Source organism: Phaenicophaeus curvirostris, unplaced genomic scaffold, assembly GCF_032191515.1.
Source record: "Phaenicophaeus curvirostris isolate KB17595 unplaced genomic scaffold, BPBGC_Pcur_1.0 scaffold_333, whole genome shotgun sequence".
Taxonomy (NCBI): Eukaryota; Metazoa; Chordata; class Aves; order Cuculiformes; family Cuculidae; genus Phaenicophaeus; species Phaenicophaeus curvirostris.
In genome coordinates, this window is record NW_027206935.1 from 63,594 (window position 1) to 83,855 (window position 20,262).

Sequence of the window (20,262 nt, forward strand, 5' to 3'; positions counted from 1 at the left end):
TATTTTACCCCTTCTCCCCTATTTTTACCCCCCTTTTTACCCCTTTTTACCCCCTTTCTACCCCATTTCTCCCTATTTTACCCCATTCTCTCTATTTTTTACCCCTTTCTCTCCCTTTTTTCCCCTTCCCCCTATTTTACCCCCTTATTCCCCTTCTTACCCCCTTCTCCCCTATTTTTTACCCCCTTTCCCCCTATTTTACCCCTTACTCCCCTATTTTCTCCCCTTCCTCCCTATTTTACCCCCTTCTCCCTTATTTTTTACCCCCTTCCTCCACTTTTTACCCCCTTCCTCCCCTTTTTACCCCTTTACCCCCCTTTTTCCCCCCTTTCCCCCTATTTTACCCCCCTTCTCCCCTATTTTTTAACCCTTTCCTCCCCTTTTTACCCCTTTCCCCCTATTTTACCCCTTCTCCCCTATTTTTTACCCCCTTTACCCCTATTTTACCCCTTCTCCCCCTTTTCACCCCCTTTACCCCGTTTTACCCCCATTCTCTCTAGTTTTTACCCCCTTCCTCCCCTTTTTACCCCTTTACTCCCTTTTTACCCCCTTACTCCCCTATTTTACCCCCTTTACCCCTATTTTACCCCCTTTACCCCCTTTTTACCCCCTTTCTCCCCCTTTTTCCCCCTTACTTCCCTATTTTACCCCTTCTCCCCTATTTTTTACCCCCTTTCTCCCCCTTTTTACCCCTTCCCCCCTATTTTACCCCCTTCTCCCCTATTTTTTACCCCTTCCTCCCCTTTTTACCCCTTTACCCCTATTTTACCCCCTTTACCCCCGTTTTACCCCCTTCTCCCCTATTTTTTACCCCCTTTCCCCCTATTTTACCCCCTTCTCCCCTATTTTTTAACCCTTTCCTCCCCTTTTTCCCCCCATTTCCCCCCATTTCCCCCCCCTTTCCCCCTTTTCCCCCCCATTTCCCTATTTCTCACCCCCCCCCCGTCTCTCCCTCCAGCTCCCTCCACGGCTTCTCCTCCCCGCGACCTCTTCTTCTCCTCCGTCCTCGGCCCCCGACGCCCCCTCCTCCCACCCACCCTCCCGCCCCCTCGGTGGGGCCGACGCTTCCTGGTGGCCCCCGTGGCCCCCGAGGCCCTCGCCTACGTCCTCTCCAAGGCTCCCACCACCCGTCTCCGCGTCTCCACCGGCCCCACCACCTCCTGGACCACCCTACGAGGCGGCCAGGTGGCCCCCATCGCCCTCCGGCCGCCTCAAGCCTTGACCATCGCGGCCACCGCCGACGTCGCCGTCTTCGCCACCTTCATGAAGACCAACCCGGTGGCCGTCAGCCCCTTGGGCGACTTCTGCGCCTCCTACCGCCTGCGAAGCCCTCCAGATGCCACCATCGTGGTGGCCGCGGGGCCCGGAGGGGACGTCACCGTGGACGGCCAAGCCCTGGGGGGACGCGGGTGGCGGAGGGCGCCCGGCGAGGAGCTCTGGTGGCGGGAGGTGACGTTGGGGGACCGAGCGGGGAGCCACAGCCTCAAGCGCCTCAACGGGACCTTCGCCGTGGTCACCTACGGCCAGGACGGGGCCTCCTGGAGCCGAGCGGAGTGCGAGTGCGGTGAGCGCTGGGGTTGGAAGCTCGAGGGGTTCCATGGGGGTGTTGGATGCTCCTCAGGGTTCCATGGGGACATTGGATGCTCCTCAAGGTTTCATGGGGGTGTTGGATGCTCCTCAGGGTTCCATAGTAGCATCAGAAGCTCCATAGTCTCCATAGAAGCATCAGAAGCTCCATAGGTTCCATAGGAGTGTTGGATGCTCCATAGGTTCCATAGGGATGTTGGATGCTCCTCAGGGTTTCATGGGGATGTTGGATGCTCCTCAAGGTTCCATGGGGGTGTTGGATGCTCCCCAAGGTTCCATGGGGATGTTGGATGCTCCTTAGGGTTTCAAGGTGGCCTTGGATGCTCCTCAGGGTTCCAAGGAGGCCTTGGATGCTCCTCAAGGTTTCATGGGAGTGTTGGATGCTCCTTAGGGTTTCAAGGTGGCCTTGGATGCTCCATAGGTTCCATAGGAGTGTTGGATGCTCTATAGGTTCCATAGGAGTGTTGGGAGCTCCTCAGGGTTCCAAGGTCTCCTTGGATGCTCCATAGGTTCCATAGGAGTGTTGGAAGCTCCTCAATGTTCCATGGGGATGTTGGATGCTCCATAGGTTCCATAGGGGTGTTGGATGCTCCTCAGGGTTCCAAGGTCTCCTTGGATGCTCCATAGGTTCCATAAGAGTGTTGGATGCTCCTCAGGGTTCCAAGGTCTCCTCAGATGCTCCATAGGTTCCAAGGTGGCCTTCGATGCTCCATAGGCTCCATGGTGGCCTTGGATGCTCCTCAGAGTTCCAAGGTGGCCTTGGATGCTCCATAGGTTCCATAGGAGTGTTGGATGCTCCTTAGGGTTTCAAGGTGGCCTTGGATGCTCCATAGGTTCCAAGGTGGCCTTGGATGCTCCTCAGGGTCCCATGGCCACATCAGAAGCTCCATAGGTTCCATAGGAGTGTTGGATGCTCCTCAAGGTTTCATGGGAGTGTTGGATGCTCCATAGGTTCCAAGGTCTCCTTGGATGCTCCATAGGTTCCATAGGGGTGTTGGATGCTCCTCAGGGTTCCAAGGTCTCCTCAGATGCTCCATAGGTTCCATAGGAGTGTTGGATGCTCCATAGGTTCCAAGGTCTCCTTGGATGCTCCATAGGTTCCATAGGGGTGTTGGATGCTCCTCAGGGTTCCAAGGTCTCCTCAGATGCTCCATAGGTTCCAAGGTGGCCTTGGATGCTCCTCAGGGTCCCACGGCAGCATCCGAAGCTCCATAGATTCCATAGGAGTGTTGGAAGCTCCTCATGGTTCCAAGGTCTCCTCAGATGCTCCATGGCTTCCAAGGGCCCCTTGGCTTCTCCTGGAGCTCCGTCCCCTCCTGGTCGCCCCCGTTCCAACCTCCTCCTTCTCCTCCCAGACGCCCCCAACGCCTGCGACACCGTCCGCTGCCCCCTGGGCTCCCGCTGCCGCCTCTTCTCCTGCCGCCCTCGCTGCGAAGCCCTCCCAGATGCCTCCTGCCGCCTCCACCGGGACCTCCGAACCTTCTCCGGCTCCGTCGTCCCCCTCCCCGTCCCCTGTCGCTACGTCCTGGCCCGGAGATGCCACCCGGACCCTTCGTCCGTCCCACCCTTCAGCCTGGAGGCCCAGCTCACCAGCTCTGGGGGCTCCTCCTTGCTCCTCCGCGTCTACAACCTCACGGTGGCCACCGCCGGGGGCCAGGAGGGACGCGTCCAGGTGAGGGACGTGGATCAGGCTCTTCCAGGCTCTTCCAGGCTTCTCCAAGCTCTTCCAAGCTCTTTCAGGCTCCTCCAGGCTCCTCCAGGTTCCTCCAGGCTCCTCCAGGTTCTTCCAGGCTCTTCCAGGTTCCTCCAAGATCTTCCAGGCTCTTCCAGGCTCTTCCAGGTTCCTCCAGGTTCCTCCAGGTTCCTCCAGCCTCTTCCAGGTTCCTCCAGGTTCCTCCAGGTTCCTCCAGCCTCTTCCAGGTTCCTCCAGGTTCCTCCAGGCTCTTCCAGGCTCTTCCAGGTTCCTCCAGGTTCTTCCAAGCTCTTCCAGCTCTTTCAAGACCTTCCAGGCTCTTCCAGGTTCCTCCAGGTTCTTCCAAGCTCTTCCAGGCTCTTCCAAGCTCTTCCAGCTCTTTAAAGACCTCCCAGGCTCTTCCAGGTTCCTCCAGGTTCTTCCAAGCTCTTCCAGGCTCTTCCAGGTTCTTCCAGGTTCTTCCAAGCTCTTCCAGGCTCTTCCAAGCTCTTCCAGCTCTTTCAAGACCTTCCAGGCTCTTCCAACCTCTTCCAGATTCCTCCAGGTTCCTCCAGGCTCTTCCAGGTTCCTCCAGGTTCTTCCAAGTTTCTCCAAGCTCTTCCAGGTTCCTCCAGGTTCCTCCAAGCTCTTCCAGGTTCCTCCAAGCTCTTCCAGCTCTTTCAAGACCTTCCAGGCTCTTCCAACCTCTTCCAGGTTCTTCCAGGCTCTTCCAGGTTCCTCCAGGCTCTTCCAGGCTCTTTCAGGCTCTTCCAGGTTCCTCCAGGTTCTTCCAGGCTCCTCCAGGTTCCTCCAAGTTCCTCCAGGTTCCTCCAAGCTCCTCCAAGCTCTTCCAGGCTCTTCCAGGCTCTTTCAGGTTCCTCCAAGCTCTTCCAGGTTCCTCCAGGTTCTTCCAGTTTTCTCCAAGCTCTTCCAGGCTCTTCCAGGTTCCTCCAGGCTCTTCCAGGTTCCTTCAGGTTCTTCCAAGTTTCTCCAAGCTCTTCCAGGTTCCTCCAGGTTCTTCCAAGCTCTTCCAGGTTCCTCCAAGCTCTTCAAGCTCTTTCAAGACCTTCCAGGCTCTTCCAACCTCTTCCAGGTTCTTCCAGGCTCTTCCAGGTTCTTCCAAGTTCTTCCAGGCTCTTCCAGGTTCTTCCAGGCTCTTCCAGGCTCTTCCAGGTTCCTCCAGGTTCTTCCAGGTTTCTCCAAGCTCTTCCAGGTTCCTCCAGGTTCCTCCAAGCTCTTCCAGCTCTTTCAAGACCTTTCAGGCTCTTCCAGGTTCCTCCAGGTTCCTCCAAGCTCTTCCAGGCTCTTCCAAGCTCTTCCAGCTCTTTCAAGACCTTCCAGGCTCTTCCAACCTCTTCCAGGCTCTTCCAGGTTCCTCCAAGTTCCTCCAGGTTCCTCCAAGCTCCTCCAAGCTCTTCCAAGCTCTTCCAGGTTCCTCCAGGTTCCTCCAGGCTCTTCCAGGCTCTTCCAAGCTCTTCCAGGTTTCTCCAAGCTCTTTCAGGCTCTTCCAAGCTCTTCCATGATCTTCCAGGCTCTTCCAGGCTCTTCTGGGCTCTTCCAAGCTCTTCCATGATTATCCAGGTTCCTCAAAACTCTTCCAGGCTCCTCCACAAGCTCCTCCAAGCTCCTCCAAGATCTTCCATGATCTTCTAGGCTCTTCCAGGCTCTTCCAGGCTCTTCCAAGCTCCTCCAAGCTCTTCCATGATCTTCTAGGTTCTTCCAGGCTCTTCCAAGCTCCTCCAAGCTCTTCCAAGAGCCTCCAAGCTCCATTTTCCCCGTCCCACCTCCCTCCCCTCCCCCCTCCAGGTGAACAACGACTCCATCCCCCTCCCGGCGTCCTTCCTCGGCGGCCGCCTCCGGCTCTCCCGCCTCCGCGGTGGCTCCGGGATCCTCCTGGAAACCAACTTCTCCCTCCGCGTCACCCACCGCGACGGTTCCACCACCCTCAGCGTCCCTGGAGGCCTCGCCGGGAGCCTCTGCGGCCTCTGCGGCGACGTTCCCGGAGAAGATTCCGGGTCCTTCTGCCACCGCTTGGCGCGCGGGGAGCTCTTCCGGAGGTGCCGGGGCCTGGTGGAACCTCGGGAACATCTCCAGGGCTGCTTGGAGGAGGCTTGTGGCCACCAGAGCGAGTGCCGGGGGCTGGAGAGCTTCGCCAGGGCCTGTGGACGGAGAGGGGTGGACATTCCCGACTGGAGGAGGGAGGAGGGATGCGGTGAGAGCCGGGATGGGGATTAGGGGCTGGGAGTGGGATCTGAGGTGGGATTGAGGTCTTCTAGGTGGTTCCTGGGGTGGGATTAAGGTCTTCTAGGTGGATCTGAGGTGGGATTGAGGTCTTCTAGGTGGATCTGGGGTGGGGTTAAGGTCTTCTAGGTGGCTCTGGGGGTGGGATTTGAGGTGGGATTGGGATCTGAGGTGGGATTGAGGTCTTCTAGGTGGATCTGGGGTGGGATTGAGGTCTTCTAGGTGGATCTGGGGTGGGATTGAGGTCTTCTAGGTGGATCTGGGGTGGGATTAAGGTCTTCTAGGTGGATCTGGGGGTGGGATTAAGGTCTTCTAGGTGGATCTGGGGTGGGATTAAGGTCTTCTAGGTGGCTCTGGGATCAAAATTTGAGGTGGGATTGGGATCTGGGGTGGGATTGAGGTCTTCTAGGTGGATCTGGGGTGGGATTGAGGTCTTCTAGGTGGCTCTTGGGGTGGGATTAAGGTCTTCTAGGTGGATCTGGGATGGGATTGAGGTCTTCTAGGTGGATCTGGGGTGGGATTAAGGTCTTCTAGGTGGATCTTGGGGTGGGATTGAGGTCTTCTAGGTGGATCTGGGGTGGGATTGAGGTCTTCTAGGTGGCTCTGGGATCAAAATTTGAGGTGGGATTGGGATCTGAGGTGGGATTGAGGTCTTCTAGGTGGATCTGGGGTGGGATTGAGGTCTTCTAGGTGGATCTGGGGAGGGGTTAAGGTCTTCTAGGTGGCTCTGGGGGTGGAATCTGAGCTGGAATTGGGATCTGAGGTGGGAGTAAGGTCTTCTAGGTGGTTCCTAGGGTGGAATTAAGGTCTTCTAGGTGGCTCTGGGGGTGGGATTTGAGCTGGGATTGGGATCTGAGGTGGGAGTAAGGTCTTCTAGGTGGCTCTGGGGTGGGATTAAGGTCTTCTAGGTGGATCTGGGGTGGGATTAAGGTCTTCTAGGTGGTTCTGGGGTGGGATTAAGGTCTTCTAGGTGGATCCGGGGTGGGATTAAGGTCTTCTAGGTGGATCTTGGGGTGGGATTGAGGTCTTCTAGGTGGATCTGGGATCAAAATTTGAGGTGGGATTGGGATCTGAGGTGGGATTGAGGTCTTCTAGGTGGATCTGGGGAGGGGTTAAGGTCTTCTAGGTGGCTCTGGGGGTGGGATCCGAGCAGGGATTGGGATTGGAAGGTCTCAAAGATGAGGAAGGTCTCCAAGATGGGGATGTTCTTCAAGATGGGGAAGGTCTCCAAGACAGGGAAGGTCTTCAGGATGGAGAAAGGTCTCCAGGATGAGGTTTATCTCCAGGATAGGGAAGTTCTCCAGCCTCGTTGGTGCCTCCTGGGGTGGAGACCCTGGTTCCACCACCTCCTCCTCCCCTCCCGCAGCTTCATCCTCCCCGGAGAACGTCTCCAAGTCCTTCCAGGAGATCCCTGAGTGCAACCAGGGCTTCGTCTTCCTCAACGGAAGCTGCGTGGCCCGGAGGTGCCTCGGGGAGTCCCAAGCGGTGGGATGTCACCTCCAGAAGTCCGGGAGATGCAGCACCAGGAGGGACCAGAGCTACGTGAGCTTCGATGGACATCACGGAAGCTTCGGAGGGAGCTGCCTCCAGGAGCTGGTGGGGACGTGCGAGGCCTCGCAGGAGCTCGTGGCCTTCAGGGTGTGGGTGAAGAACGAGGGCAGGAGGCCCCACGGCGGAGCCACCGCTCGCTCCGTGAAGGTCCACGTCCACGGGCACAACGTCACCCTCAGCCACCGCTTCCCAGGAAGGGCCTTGGTGAGCTCCGGGGGGACCTGGGGACACAGGGGGTGGTGGGAGAGGGGTTGGAATGAGGTTGAGGTGGAGGTTGGGGTTGGAGATGGAGTTGGGGTTGGAATTGGAGATGAGGTTGAGGTTGGAGACGAGGTTGAGGCTGGAGATGAGGTTGAGGTTGGAGTTGAGGTTGGGTTGAGGTTGAGGTTGGGTTGAGGTTGGAGACGAGGTTGAGGTTGGAGATGAGGTTGAGGTTGAGTTGAGGTTGAGGTTGGAGATGAGGTTGAGGTTGGAGATGAGGTTGAGGTTGGGTTGAGGTTGAGGTTGGAGACGAGGTTGAGGTTGGAGATGAGGTTGAGGTTGGAGATGAGGTTGAGGTTGGAGATGAGGTTGGGTTGAGGTTGAGGTTGAGGTTGGAGATGAAGTTGAGGTTGGGTTGAGGTTGAGGTTGGAGATGAGGTTGAGGTTGGAGATGAGGTTGAGGTTGGAGACGAGGTTGAGGTTGGAGATGAGGTTGAGGTTGGGTTGAGGTTGAGGTTGGAGATGAGGTTGAGGCTGGAGATGAGGTTGAGGCTGGAGATGAGGTTGAGGTTGGAGACGACGTTGAGGTTGAGGTTGGGTTGAGGTTGAGGTTGGAGATGAGGTTGAGGTTGGAGATGAGGTTGAGGTTGGAGACGAGGTTGAGGTTGGGTTGAGGTTGAGGATGGAGATGAGGTTGAGGTTGGAGATGAGGTTGAGGTTGGAGACGAGGTTGAGGTTGGAGATGAGGTTGAGGTTGAGTTGAGGTTGAGGTTGAGTTGAGGTTGAGGTTGGAGACGATGTTGAGCTTGAGTTTGGAGCTGAGTTGGGGCCTGGAGCTCCACTTGAGCTTCCCCTTCACCTCTGAGTCTCCTTTCTGGTCCCCCCCCCCCACCTCCCCTCAACTCGAGGTTCTCCAACTCAACCTCCACCTCCCCCAACGCCCCCTTCTCTCCCTCCCAGGTCGACGACCTCCTGGTCCACCTCCCCCACCTCCTCCCCGGTGGCTCCGTCTCCGTCTCCCGCCGGGGCTGGGGAACCTCCTTGGTCTCCTCCTTCGGCTTGAGGGTCTCCTTCGACGGCCAAAGCCACGTGGCGGTCGCCGTCCCCTCCTCCTACTCGGGCTCCCTCTGCGGCCTCTGCGGGGACTTCGATGGTGACCCCCGTAATGACGTCCCCACCACCTCGGGACCTTGCGAGGAGCCTCCTCCTCCTCCTCCTCCTCCTCCTTGCTCCCACCGCGAGGTCATCGCCCGCAAGCAGAGGGTCACCGAGGAGGAATGTGGCCTCCTCCTCTCCCGCCGTGGACCTTTCCGGCCTTGTCACCTCCTGGTGGAGCCCGAGAGCTTCTTCCAAGCTTGCGTCCACGACTATTGCGTCTTCCGAGGCCACCGGAGCGTCGTCTGCGGGGCCCTGACGGGCTACGCCGCCGCCTGCCAGGAGGCCGGGGGGGTCCTGGAGGCCTGGAGGTCCAAGAACGTCTGCGGTGGGTGGGACCGGGGGGTCCAGGAGCAGGAAAAACCCTTGGGTTGGGGGCTCCGGGCAACGGGGTTGGAGCGGGAGGGTCCTCAGGGTGGTGGGTTCCATCTCAGATGGGGTCGAGAGGGACCTAGAAGCATCCTCAGATGAGGAGGATCAGGATTTGAGGTCTTTGGAGGTGGAAACTCTTGGATTTGGGGTCTCCAGGCAATGGGGTTGGAGCAGGAAGGTCCTCAGGGTGGTGGGTTCCATCTCAGATGGGGTCAAGAGGGTCCTAGAAGCATCCTCAGATGAGGAGGATCATGATTTGAGGTCTTTGGAGGTGGAAACTCCTGGATTTGGGGTCTCCAGCCAACAGGGTTGGAGCAGGAGGGTCCTCAGGGTGGTGGGTTCCATCTCAGATGGGGTCGAGAGGGAGATGGGAGCAACCTCAGATGAGGAGGATCATGATTTGAGGTCTTTGGAGGTGGAAACTCCTGGATTTGGGGGCTCCTGGAGGCCTGGAGGTCCAAGAACATCTGCGGTGGGTGGGACCGGGGGGTCCAGGAGCAGGAAAAACCCTTGGGTTGGGGTCTCCAGGCAATGTGGTTGGAGCAGGAGGGTCCTCAGGGTGGTGGGTTCCATCTCAGATGGGGTCGAGAGGGAGATGGGAGCAACCTCAGATGAGGAGGATCATGATTTGAGGTCTTTGGAGGTGGAAACTCCTGGATTTGGGGTCTCCAGGCAATGTGGTTGGAGCAGGAGGGTCCTCAGGGTGGTGGGTTCCATCTCAGATGGGGTCAAGAGGGACCTAGAAGCATCTTCAGGTGAGGAGGATCATGATTTGAGGTCTTTGGAGGTGGGAACTCTTGGATTTGGGGTCTCCAGGCAATGGGGTTGGAGCAGGAGGGTCCTCAGGGTGGTGGGTTCCATCTCAGATGGGGTCGAGAGGGTCCTAGAAGCATCCTCAGATGAGGAGGATCATGATTTGAGGTCTTTGGAGGTGGGAACTCCTGGATTTGGGGTCTCCAGGCAATGGGGTTGGAGCGGGAGGGTCCTCAGGGTGGTGGGTTCCATCTCAGATGGGGTCGAGAGGGTCCTAGAAGCATCCTCAGGTGAGGAGGATCATGATTTGAGGTCTTCTTCTCATCTAGTTTGAGGAGGAAAAGCCTGAGGTGAGGGTCTCCAGCCAAGATCATGAGTTGAGATCTTCACCTGGTCTAGTTAGAAGAAGAAAAACCTCATAACATGTTGAGTTGAGCTGATTTGGGGTCAAGAAGGGGTTAGATGATCCATGAATCTCCATCCAAGGTCACCTCAGAGCTAAAATCTTGATGATTCCACTTGGTTTGAGGGGTTCAGGTGGGACTTAGATGCTCCACGGAGGAGAGGAACTCAAGGAGACCCCATAACACCTTGAGTTGAGCTGATTGGGGGTCAAGAAGGGGTTGGATGATCCATGAATCTCCATCCAAGGTCCCCCCAGTCCTAAAATCTTGATGATTCCACCTGGTTTGAGGGATTTAGAAGGAACTTCGATGCTCCATGGAGGAGAAGAACTCAAGGAGACCCCATAACACCTTGAGTTGAGCTTATTGGGGGTCAAGAAGGGGTTGGATGATCCATGAATCTCCATCCAAGGTCACCTCAGAGCTAAAATCTTGATGATTCCACCTGGTTTGAGGGGTTCAGGTGGGACTTAGATGCTCCACGGAGGAGAGGAACTCAAGGAGACCCCATAACACCTTGAGTTGAGAGGATTGGGGGTCAAGAAGGGGTTGGATGATCCATGAATCTCCATCCAAGGTCCCCCCAGTCCTAAAATCTTGATGATTCCACCTGGTTTGAGGGATTTAGAAGGAACTTAGATGCTCCACGGAGGAGAGGACCTCAAGGAGACCCCATAACACCTTGAGTTGAGAGGATTGGGGGTCAAGAAGGGGTTGGATGATCCATGAATCTCCATCCAAGTTCACCCCAGGGGTAAAATCTTGATGATTCCACCTGGTTTGAGGGATTTAGAAGGAACTTAGATGCTCCACGGAGGAGAAGACCTCAAGGAGACCCCATAACACGTTGAATCGAGCTGACTGGAGGTCTTGATCTCCGTCCCACCCCACCCCAAGGTCCCAACCCTCCTCTTTCCCTTCTCCCCCAGCTCCCGCCTGCCCCCCGCGCTCCCACTACCTCCTCAACGGGACCTCGTGTCCCGCCACGTGCGGTCCCCGCGTCCTCCAAGAGGCCTGCGACCTCCCCGGGGTGGAAGGTTGTTTCTGCGACCAAGGGTTGGTCCTCAGCGGAGAACGTTGCGTGTCTCCGGAGAACTGCGGTTGCCACCACGAGGGACGTTACCACCGGCCAGGAGAAGACTTCTACCCCCAGGACGGTTGCTCCAAGAGGTGTCGCTGCACGGAAAAGGGGACGGTGACCTGCTGGGAGGCCCCGTGTCCTCCCGGCCACCGGTGTGGCGTGGAGAACGGCATCCGGGCTTGTCACAGCGAGAGACGCGGCCGGTGTCTTCTTCTCCTCGTCGGAAGCCGCCGCTTGGTGACCTTCGACGGGGCCAACGTCGCCTTCCGAAGGGCCTGTAGGGACCTCCTGGTGGAGGTCGGCGAGGAGGAAGGGGGTGGCCGCCGGCTGGAGGTGGTGGTGGAGGAGGACGGAGGCGTCTCCGTGCTCGTGGAGGGCTCCAGGGTCTCCATGAGGAGCGGAATGAGGTGGAGAGTTGAGGTGAGGGGTTGGTGGAGGTCAAACTCCTCCAAAAAGCTCTCCGAGACCTTCCTCCTTCTCCCATCTCCCTCAAAAACCTCTCCAAGACCTTCCTCCTTCTCCCATCTCCTCCAAAAACCTCTTTGAGACCTTCCTCCTTCTCCCATCTCCCTCAAAAACCTCTCTGAGATCCTCCTCCTTCTCCCATTTCCCTCAAAAACCTCTCTGAGACCTTCCTCCTTCTCCCATCTCCTCCAAAAACCTCTTTGAGATCCTCCTCCTTCTCCCATTTCCCTCAAAAACCTCTTTGAGACCTTCCTCCTTCTCCCATCTCCTCCAAAAACCCCTCTGAGATCCTCCTCCTCCTCCCATCTCCTCCAAAAACCTCTTTGAGATCCTCCTCCTTCTCCCACTGCCCTCAAAAACCTCTCCGAGACCTTCCTCCTTCTCCCATCTCCTCCAAAAACCCCTCTGAGATCCTCCTGTTTCTTCCATCTCCTCCAAAAAGCTCTTCAAGGCCTTCCTCCTTCTCCCATCTCCTCCAAAAACCCCTCTGAGATCCTCCTCCTTCTTCCATCTCCTCCAAAAACCTCTTCAAGGCCTTCCTCCTTCTCCCATCTCCCTCAAAAACCTCTTCGAGACCTTCCTCCTTCTTCCACCTCCTCCAAAAACCCCTCTGAGATCCTCCTCCTTCTTCCATCTCCTCCAAAAAGCTCTTCAAGACCTTCCTCCTTCTCTCATTTCCCTCAAAAAGCTCTTTGAGATCCTACTCCTTCTCCCATCTCCCTCAAAAACCCCTCTGAGACCTTCCTCCTTCTCCCATCTCCTCCAAAAACCCCTCTGAGATCCTCCTCCTTCTTCCATCTCCTCCAAAAAGCTCTTCAAGGCCTTCCTCCTTCTCCCATTGCCCTCAAAAACCGCTCTGAGACCTTCTTTCTTCTCCCATCTCCTCCAAAAACCCCTCTGAGATCCTCCTCCTTCTTCCATCTCCTCCAAAAACCTCTTTGAGACCTTCCTCCTTCTCCCATCGCCCTCAAAAACCTCTCCGAGACCTTCCTTCTTCTCCATCTCCTCCAAAAACCTCTTCAAGACCTTCCTTCTCCTCCCCCTCCAGGTCCTCACCCTCCGTCTCTTCTCCCCAGGTGGACGGCGAGCCCCGCGTCCTCCCTCTCTCCGTGGGCGACGGGGAGACCTGGCTGCTCCGCGAAGGCAACTCCATCGTCCTCCAAACCCCCTGGGGCCTCCGGGTCGTCTACGCGGCCACCTCCATCCTCTTGGTCACCGTCCCCGGCTCCTTCTCCGGGAAAACCGGTGGCCTCTGCGGGGACTTCGACGGCCACGAGGACAACGACCTCGACGCCATCCGAGCTCCAATGGAGGCTTGGAAGACGCCCAACGGGTCCATCCCGTGCTCCGGGGGCTGTAGAACGTGCCTGGTCCACCCTCCGGAAGCCACCGGGCTCCATGAGGTGGAGACGTCGTGTGAGATGCTGGTGGTGGCCCCGGGGCCCTTCAGCGGGTGCCACGGGGAGGTGGATCCCAAGGAATTCCTGGAGAATTGTCTCCAGGAGGTGGTGGCGGGGGAGGCCGGGGGGACGGACGCCCTGTGCCGGAGTCTCCAGGCCTACGCGGTGGCTTGTCAGGAGGCCGGAGCCACCCTGGAGAAGTGGAGGAACGAGAGCTTCTGCCGTGAGTGGCGTGGGTGGGATCGGGGTGGAGAGGTGGAGGTGGGGTCGTGGGGATGAGGTCGGGACCGTGGATGGAGGTGGGATTGGGACCATGGATGGAGATGGGACCATAGACGGAGGTGGGACCATGGATGGAGATGGGATTGGGACCATGGATGGAGGTGGGACCATGGATGGAGATGGGACCATGGATGGAGATGGGATTGGGACCATGGATGGAGATGGGACCATAGATGGAGGTGGGACCATGGATGGAGATGGGATTGGGACCGTGGGATGGGATTGGGACCGTGGATGGAGATGGGACCATGGATGGAGATGGGATTGGGACCATGGATGGAGATGGGACCATGGATGGAGATGGGACCGTGGATGGAGATGGGACCATGGATGGAGATGGGATTGGGACCATGGATGGAGATGGGACCATGGATGGAGATGGGATTGGGACCATGGATGGAGATGGGACCATGGGATGAGATTGGAACCATGGGGTGGAGATGGGATGGGAACCACAGGATGAGGTCGGAACCATGGGATGAGGTTGGAACCACGAGGTGGAGATGGGATTGGAACCATGGGATGGAGATGAGACCATGGATGGAGATGGGATTGGGACCATGGGATGGGATTGAGACTGTTGATGGAGATGGGATTGGGACCATGGATGGAGATGGGACTGGGACCATGGATGGAGATGGGACTGGGACCATGGGATGGGATTGGAACCAGGGGATGGAGACGGGACCATGGGATGGAGATGGGACCATGGATGGAGATGGGACCATGAGATGGAGATGGGATGGGAACCATGGGATGAGGTTGGAACCATGGAATGGAGATGGGACCATGGGATGGAGATGGGATGGGAACCATGGGATGGAGATGGAACCATGGGATGGAGATGGGACCATGGATGGAGATGGGATGGGAACCATAGGATGAGGTTGGAACCATGGGATGGAGATGGGACCATGGATGGAGATGGGATGGGAACCATAGGATGAGGTTGGAACCATGGGATGGAGATGGGACCATGGATGGAAATGGGATGGGAACCATGGAATGGAGATGGAACCATGGGATGGAGATGGGACCATGGGATGGAGATGGGACCATGGATGGAGATGGGACAGGGACCATAGGATGAGGTTGGAACCATGGGATGGAGATGGGACCATGAGATGGAGATGGGATGGGAACCATGGGATGAGGTTGGAACCATGGAATGGAGATGGGACCATGGGATGGAGATGGGATGGGAACCATGGGATGGAGATGGAACCATGGGATGGAGATGGGACCATGGATGGAGATGGGATGGGAACCATAGGATGAGGTTGGAACCATGGGATGGAGATGGGACCATGGATGGAGATGGGATGGGAACCATAGGATGAGGTTGGAACCATGGGATGGAGATGGGACCATGGATGGAAATGGGATGGGAACCATAGGATGAGGTTGGAACCATGGGATGGAGATGGGACCATGGATGGAAATGGGATGGGAACCATGGAATGGAGATGGAACCATGGGATGGAGATGGGACCATGGGATGGAGATGGGATGGGAACCATGGGATGGAGATGGAACCATGGGATGGAGATGGGATCATGGGATGAAGATGGAACCATGGGATGGAGATGAGATCATGGGATGGAGATGGAACCATGGGATGAGGTTGGAACCATGGGATGAGGTTGGAACCACGAGGTGGAGATGGGATTGGGACCATGGGAGAAGGTTGGAACCATGGGACGGAGACGGGATTGGGACCACGGGATGAAGTTGGAAGCACGAGACGGGGTTGAGATCCCCACCTGGTGGTCCTCTCCAGCCCTTCCCTGCGGCGACCACAGCTCCTACTCCCTGTGCGCCGGGACCTGCCAGGGCGGCTGCGCCCTCCTGGGCCACCGCGTCCCCTGCCACCGCGTCCCCTGCTTCGAGGGCTGCAGGTGCGCCCAGGGCTTCTACAGCGACGGCCACCGCTGCGTCCTCCCCAGCACCTGCGGCTGCTTCCACCACGGACGCTACCTCCAGGTAGGCTTGGAGACACCACGGGGTGAAGAAACCATGAGTTGGAGCCACCAGGGTTGGAGAAACCATGAGTTGGAGCCACCAGGGTTGGAGAAACCATGAGTTGGAGCCACCAGGGTTGATGAAACCATGAGTTTGAGCCACCAGGGTTGGAGAAACCATGAGTTGGAGCCACCAGGGTTGGAGAAACCATGAGTTGGAGCCACCAGGGTTGGAGAAACCATGAGTTGGAGCCACCAGGGTTGGAGAAACCATGAGTTGGAGCCACCAGGGTTGATGAAACCATGAGTTGGAGCCACTAGGGTTGGAGAAACCATGAGTTGGAGCCACCAGGGTTGGAGAAACCATGAGTTGGAGCCACCAGGGTTGGAGAAACCATGAGTTGGAGCCACTAGGGTTGATGAAACCATGAGTTTGAGCCACCAGGGTTGGAGAAACCATGAGCTGGAGCCACTAGGGTTGGAGAAACCATGAGTTGGAGCCACCAGGGTTGATGAAACCATGAGTTGGAGCCACCAGGGTTGGAGAAACCATGAGTTGGAGCCACCAGGGTTGATGAAACCATGAGTTGGAGCCACTAGGGTTGGAGAAAACATGAGTTGGAGCCACTAGGGTTGGAGAAACCATGAGTTGGAGCAACCAGGGTTGGAGAAACCATGAGTTGGAGCCACCAGGGTTGGAGAAACCATGAGTTGGAGCCACTAGGGTTGATGAAACCATGAGTTGGAGTCACTAGGGTTGGAGAAACCATGAGTTGGAGCCACCAGGGTTGGAGAAACCATGAGTTGGAGCCACCAGGGTTGGAGAAACCATGAGTTGGAGCCACCAGGGTTGATGAAACCATGAGTTTGAGCCACCAGGGTTGGAGAAACCATGAGTTGGAGCCACCGGGGTTGGAGAAACCATGAGTTTGAGCCACTAAGGTTGATGAAACCATGAGTTGGAGCCACCAGGGTTGATGAAACCATGAGTTTGGAGATGCCATGGGATGAGGGCACCACGGGGGGTTGGAAATGAGGGGTTTCCATGGGAAGAGGAGCTGGAGATGCTGATGTCCAAGGTCTTTTTGGACCTCCAGGTGATGGAGAGCCTCCTGGTGGGGAACTGCACCCAACGCTGCACCTGCTACCTTCAGAGCACCCTCCTCTGCGAGGCCTCCGGATGCTCCTCGGGATGCGAGATCCGGGATGGCCAGAGGACCTGCCTGGCTCCAGGAGGACCTTGAAGGTTCTTCACGAAGAGCTGGAAGCATCTTGGAGACTTCCAGATGAGAGGAACATGATGGGGATTGAGGGCATCTGGGAGGGGTTGGGATGGAGAATCCTGGTGGGACTGGGGCCTCGTGGTGGGACTGGGACCACTCCGTGTTCTTCCCAGCAGACCCCAAATCCCTGTTTCTCACCCCAAATCGTTGTGGTTCCTTGGTTCCTTCTGGACTAAAGGCACGAAAATGAGAAGAAATGGATCGTTCTTTGATGGTTTCTCCTCTTCCCACCCCAAAAATGACACCAGGGACCCCAAAACCACCTCAAGAACCTCCCAAACCCACCCAGGAGACCCCAAAACTACCTCAAGAACCTCCCAAACCCACCCAGGAGACCCCAAAACCTGCTCAGGAACCTCCAAAAACTGACCCAGGGACCCCCAAAAATGACACCAGGGACCCCAAAACCACCTTGAGAAGCTCCCAAACCACCCAGGGACCCCAAAACCTGCTCAGGAACCTCCAAATCCAACCAAGTGACACCAAAAACTGACCCAGGGACCCCCAAAAATGACACCAGGGACCCCAAAACCACCTCGAGAACCTTCCAAACCACCCAGGGACCCCAAAACCTGCTCAGGAACCTCCAAATCCAACCAAGTGACACCAAAAACTGACCCAGGGACCCCAAAACCACCTCGAGAACCTTCCAAACCACCCAGGGACCCCAAAACCTGCTCTGGAACCTCCAAATCCAACCAAGTGACACCAAAAACTGACCCAGGGACCCCCAAAAATGACACCAGGGACCCCAAAACTACCTCAAGAACCTCCCAAACCCACCCAGGGACCCCAAAACCTACTCAGGAACCTCCAAATCCAACCAAGTGACACCAAAAACTGACCCAGGGACCCCAAAAATGACACCAGGGACCCCAAAACCACCTCGAGAACCTTCCAAACCACCCAGGGACCCCAAAACCTGCTCAGGAACCTCCAAATCCAACCAAGTGACACCAAAAACTGACCCAGGGACCCCCAAAAATGACACCAGGGACCCCAAAACCACCTTGAGAACCTCCCTAACCCACCCAGGGACCTCAAAACCTGCTCTGGAACCTCCAAATCCAACCAAGTGACACCAAAAACTGACCCAGGGACCCCCAAAACCACCTCGAGAACCTTCCAAACCACCCAGGGACCCCAAAACCTGCTCAGGAACCTCCAAATCCAACCAAGTGACACCAAAAACTGACCCAGGGACCCCCAAAAATGACACCAGGGACCCCAAAACCACCTCGAGAACCTTCCAAACCACCCAGGGACCCCAAAACCTGCTCAGGAACCTCCAAATCCAACCAAGTGACACCAAAAACTGACCCAGGGACCCCCAAAACCACCTCGAGAACCTCCCAAACCCACCCAGGGACCTCAAAACCTGCTCAGGAACCTCCAAATCCAACCAAGTGACACCAAAAACTGACCCAGGGACCCCCAAAAATGACACCAGGGACCCCAAAACCACCTCGAGAACCTCCCAAACCCACCCAGGGACCCCAAAACCTGCTCAGGAACCTCCAAATCCAACCAAGTGACACCAAAAACTGACCCAGGGACCCCCAAAAATGACACCAGGGACCCCAAAACTCCCTCGAGAACCTCCAAAAGCACCACTTGGACCCTCCAGGACCCCTTTGGAGACCCCCAGGACCCCTCTGGGACCTTCTGGACCCCTCTAGATCCACCTGGAACCCCTCAAATACCTTCTACGACCCCTTCTAGGACCACCAGGACCCCTCTAGAGCCCCCTGCGACCCCTTTAGGGCCTTCTAGGACCCAACTTGGACCCCCACGACCCTTCTGGGACCTTCCAGATCATTCTAGATCCCCCTGGAACCCCTTGAAGGCTTCCAGGACCCTTCGAGGACCACCAGGACCTCTTCTGAGACACTTTGGACCCCTCTAGAGACCCCCAGGACCCACCGAAAGGCCCCCAGACCCATCTAGAGCCGCCGAGGAGCCATCTAGGACCCTCAAGACCCCTGTAGGGACCCCCAAAACCCTTCGAGAGGTCCCCGAGGACTTTCTGCTCCATTTGGCCCCCGATTCAGCCCCGTTTGGACCCCGATTTGGCCCCTTTAGGCCCCATTTTACCTTTTTAAAACCTTTTTTTTCATGATTTTCCCCCCTTGGCCCCTTCCTACCCCCTTCAGGCCCCGATTTGTCCCCTTTAGGCCCCGTTTCACCCTTTTAAAACCAATTTTTTCAAGATTTTTCCCCCCTTGGCCCCTTTGTACCCCCTTTAGGCCCCAATTTATCCCCTTTAGGCCCCATTTCACCTTTTAAAACCTGTTTTTTCACAATTTTTCCCCCCTTGGCCCCTTTCTACCCCATTTAGGCCCCAATTTATCCCATTTAGGCCCCGTTTCACCCTTTTAAAACCTGTTTTTTCATGATTTTTCCCCCCTTTGGCCCCTTTCTACCCCCTTTAGGCCCCGATTTGTCCACTTTAGGCCCTGTTTCACCCTTTTAAAACCTGATTTTTCATTATTTCCCCCCCCTTGGCCCCTTTCTACCCCTTTAGGCCCCGATTTGTCTCCTTTAGGCCCCATTTCACCCATTTAAAACCTTTTTTATTGACGATTTTCCCCCCTTGGCCCCTTTCTACCCCCTTTAGGACCCAATTTATCCCCTTTAGGCCCCATTTCACCCTTTTTAAACCATTTTTTTCACGATTTTTCCCCACTTGGCCCCTTTCTACCCCCTTTAGGCCCCGATTTGTCCCCTTTAGGCCCCGTTTCACCTTTTAAAACCAATTTTTTCATGATTTTTCCCCACTTGGCCCCTTTCTACCCCCTTTAGGCCCCGATTTGTCCCCTTTAGGCCCCGTTTCACCCTTTCAAACCCAATTTTTTCAAGATTATTCCCCACTTGGCCCCTTTCTACCCCCTTTAGGCCCCGATTTGTCCCCATTAGGCCCTGTTTCACCTTTTTAAACCATTTTTTTCATGATTTTTCTCCCTTTGGCTCCTTTCTACCCCCTTTAGGCCCCAATTTATCCCCTTTAGGCCCCATTTCACCCTTTTAAAACCATTTTTTTCATGATTTTTCCCCCCTTGGCCCCTTCCTACCCCCTTTAGGCCCCGATTTGTCCCCTTTAGGCCCCATTTCACCCTTTTAAAACCTGTTTTTTCACAATTTTTCCCCCCTTGGCCCCTTTCTATCCCCTTTAGGCCCCGATTTGTCCCCTTTAGGCCCCATTTCACCCTTTTTAAACCAATTTTTTCACGATTTTCCCCCCTTGGCCCCTTTCTACCCCCTTTAGGCCCCAATTTGTCCCCTTTAGGCCCCATTTCACCCTTTTAAAACTTGTTTTTTCATGATTTTTCCCCCCTTGGCCCCTTTCTACCCCCTTTAGGCCCCGATTTATCCCCTTTAGGCCCCGTTTCACCTTTTTAAACCAATTTTTTCATGATTTTTCTCCCCTTGGCCCCTTTTTACCCCCTTTAGGCCCCGATTTGTCCCCTTTAGGCCCCATTTCACCCTTTTAAAACCAATTTTTTCATGATTTTTCCCCCCTTGGCCCCTTCCTACCCCCTTTAGGCCCCGATTTGTCCCCTTTAGGCCCCATTTCACCCTTTTAAAACCTGTTTTTTCACAATTTTTCCCCCCTTGGCCCCTTTCTATCCCCTTTAGGCCCCGATTTGTCCCCTTTAGGCCCCATTTCACCCTTTTTAAACCAATTTTTTCACGATTTTCCCCCCTTGGCCCCTTTCTACCCCCTTTAGGCCCCAATTTGTCCCCTTTAGGCCCCATTTCACCCTTTTAAAACTTGTTTTTTCATGATTTTTCCCCCCTTGGCCCCTTTCTACCCCCTTTAGGCCCCGATTTATCCCCTTTAGGCCCCGTTTCAC

General features: G+C 56.0%; 1 protein-coding gene and 1 long non-coding RNA gene across 2 annotated transcripts in view; both read left to right on the forward strand.

Annotated features, from left to right (window-relative positions):
- The window catches only part of LOC138734958 (uncharacterized), a 7,931-nt gene extending 6,913 nt beyond the window's left edge, over positions 1–1,018 (forward strand). The window contains exon 3 of the long non-coding RNA XR_011339656.1: positions 959–1,018. This is a non-coding gene — a long non-coding RNA (uncharacterized lncRNA). The remainder of the gene's footprint in view (positions 1–958) is intronic.
- A 51-nt stretch (positions 1,019–1,069) lies between these two features.
- Positions 1,070–16,599, forward strand: LOC138734956 (IgGFc-binding protein-like). Its single transcript, XM_069882785.1, has 9 exons — positions 1,070–1,564; positions 2,943–3,259; positions 5,066–5,471; positions 6,867–7,255; positions 8,213–8,735; positions 10,866–11,437; positions 12,559–13,105; positions 14,945–15,141; positions 16,217–16,599. Exons 1-9 carry the CDS (start codon positions 1,264–1,266, stop codon positions 16,367–16,369), a joined length of 3,405 nt encoding a protein of 1,134 aa, XP_069738886.1. The 5' UTR covers positions 1,070–1,263; the 3' UTR covers positions 16,370–16,599.
- Positions 16,600–20,262: the final 3,663 nt, after the last annotated feature.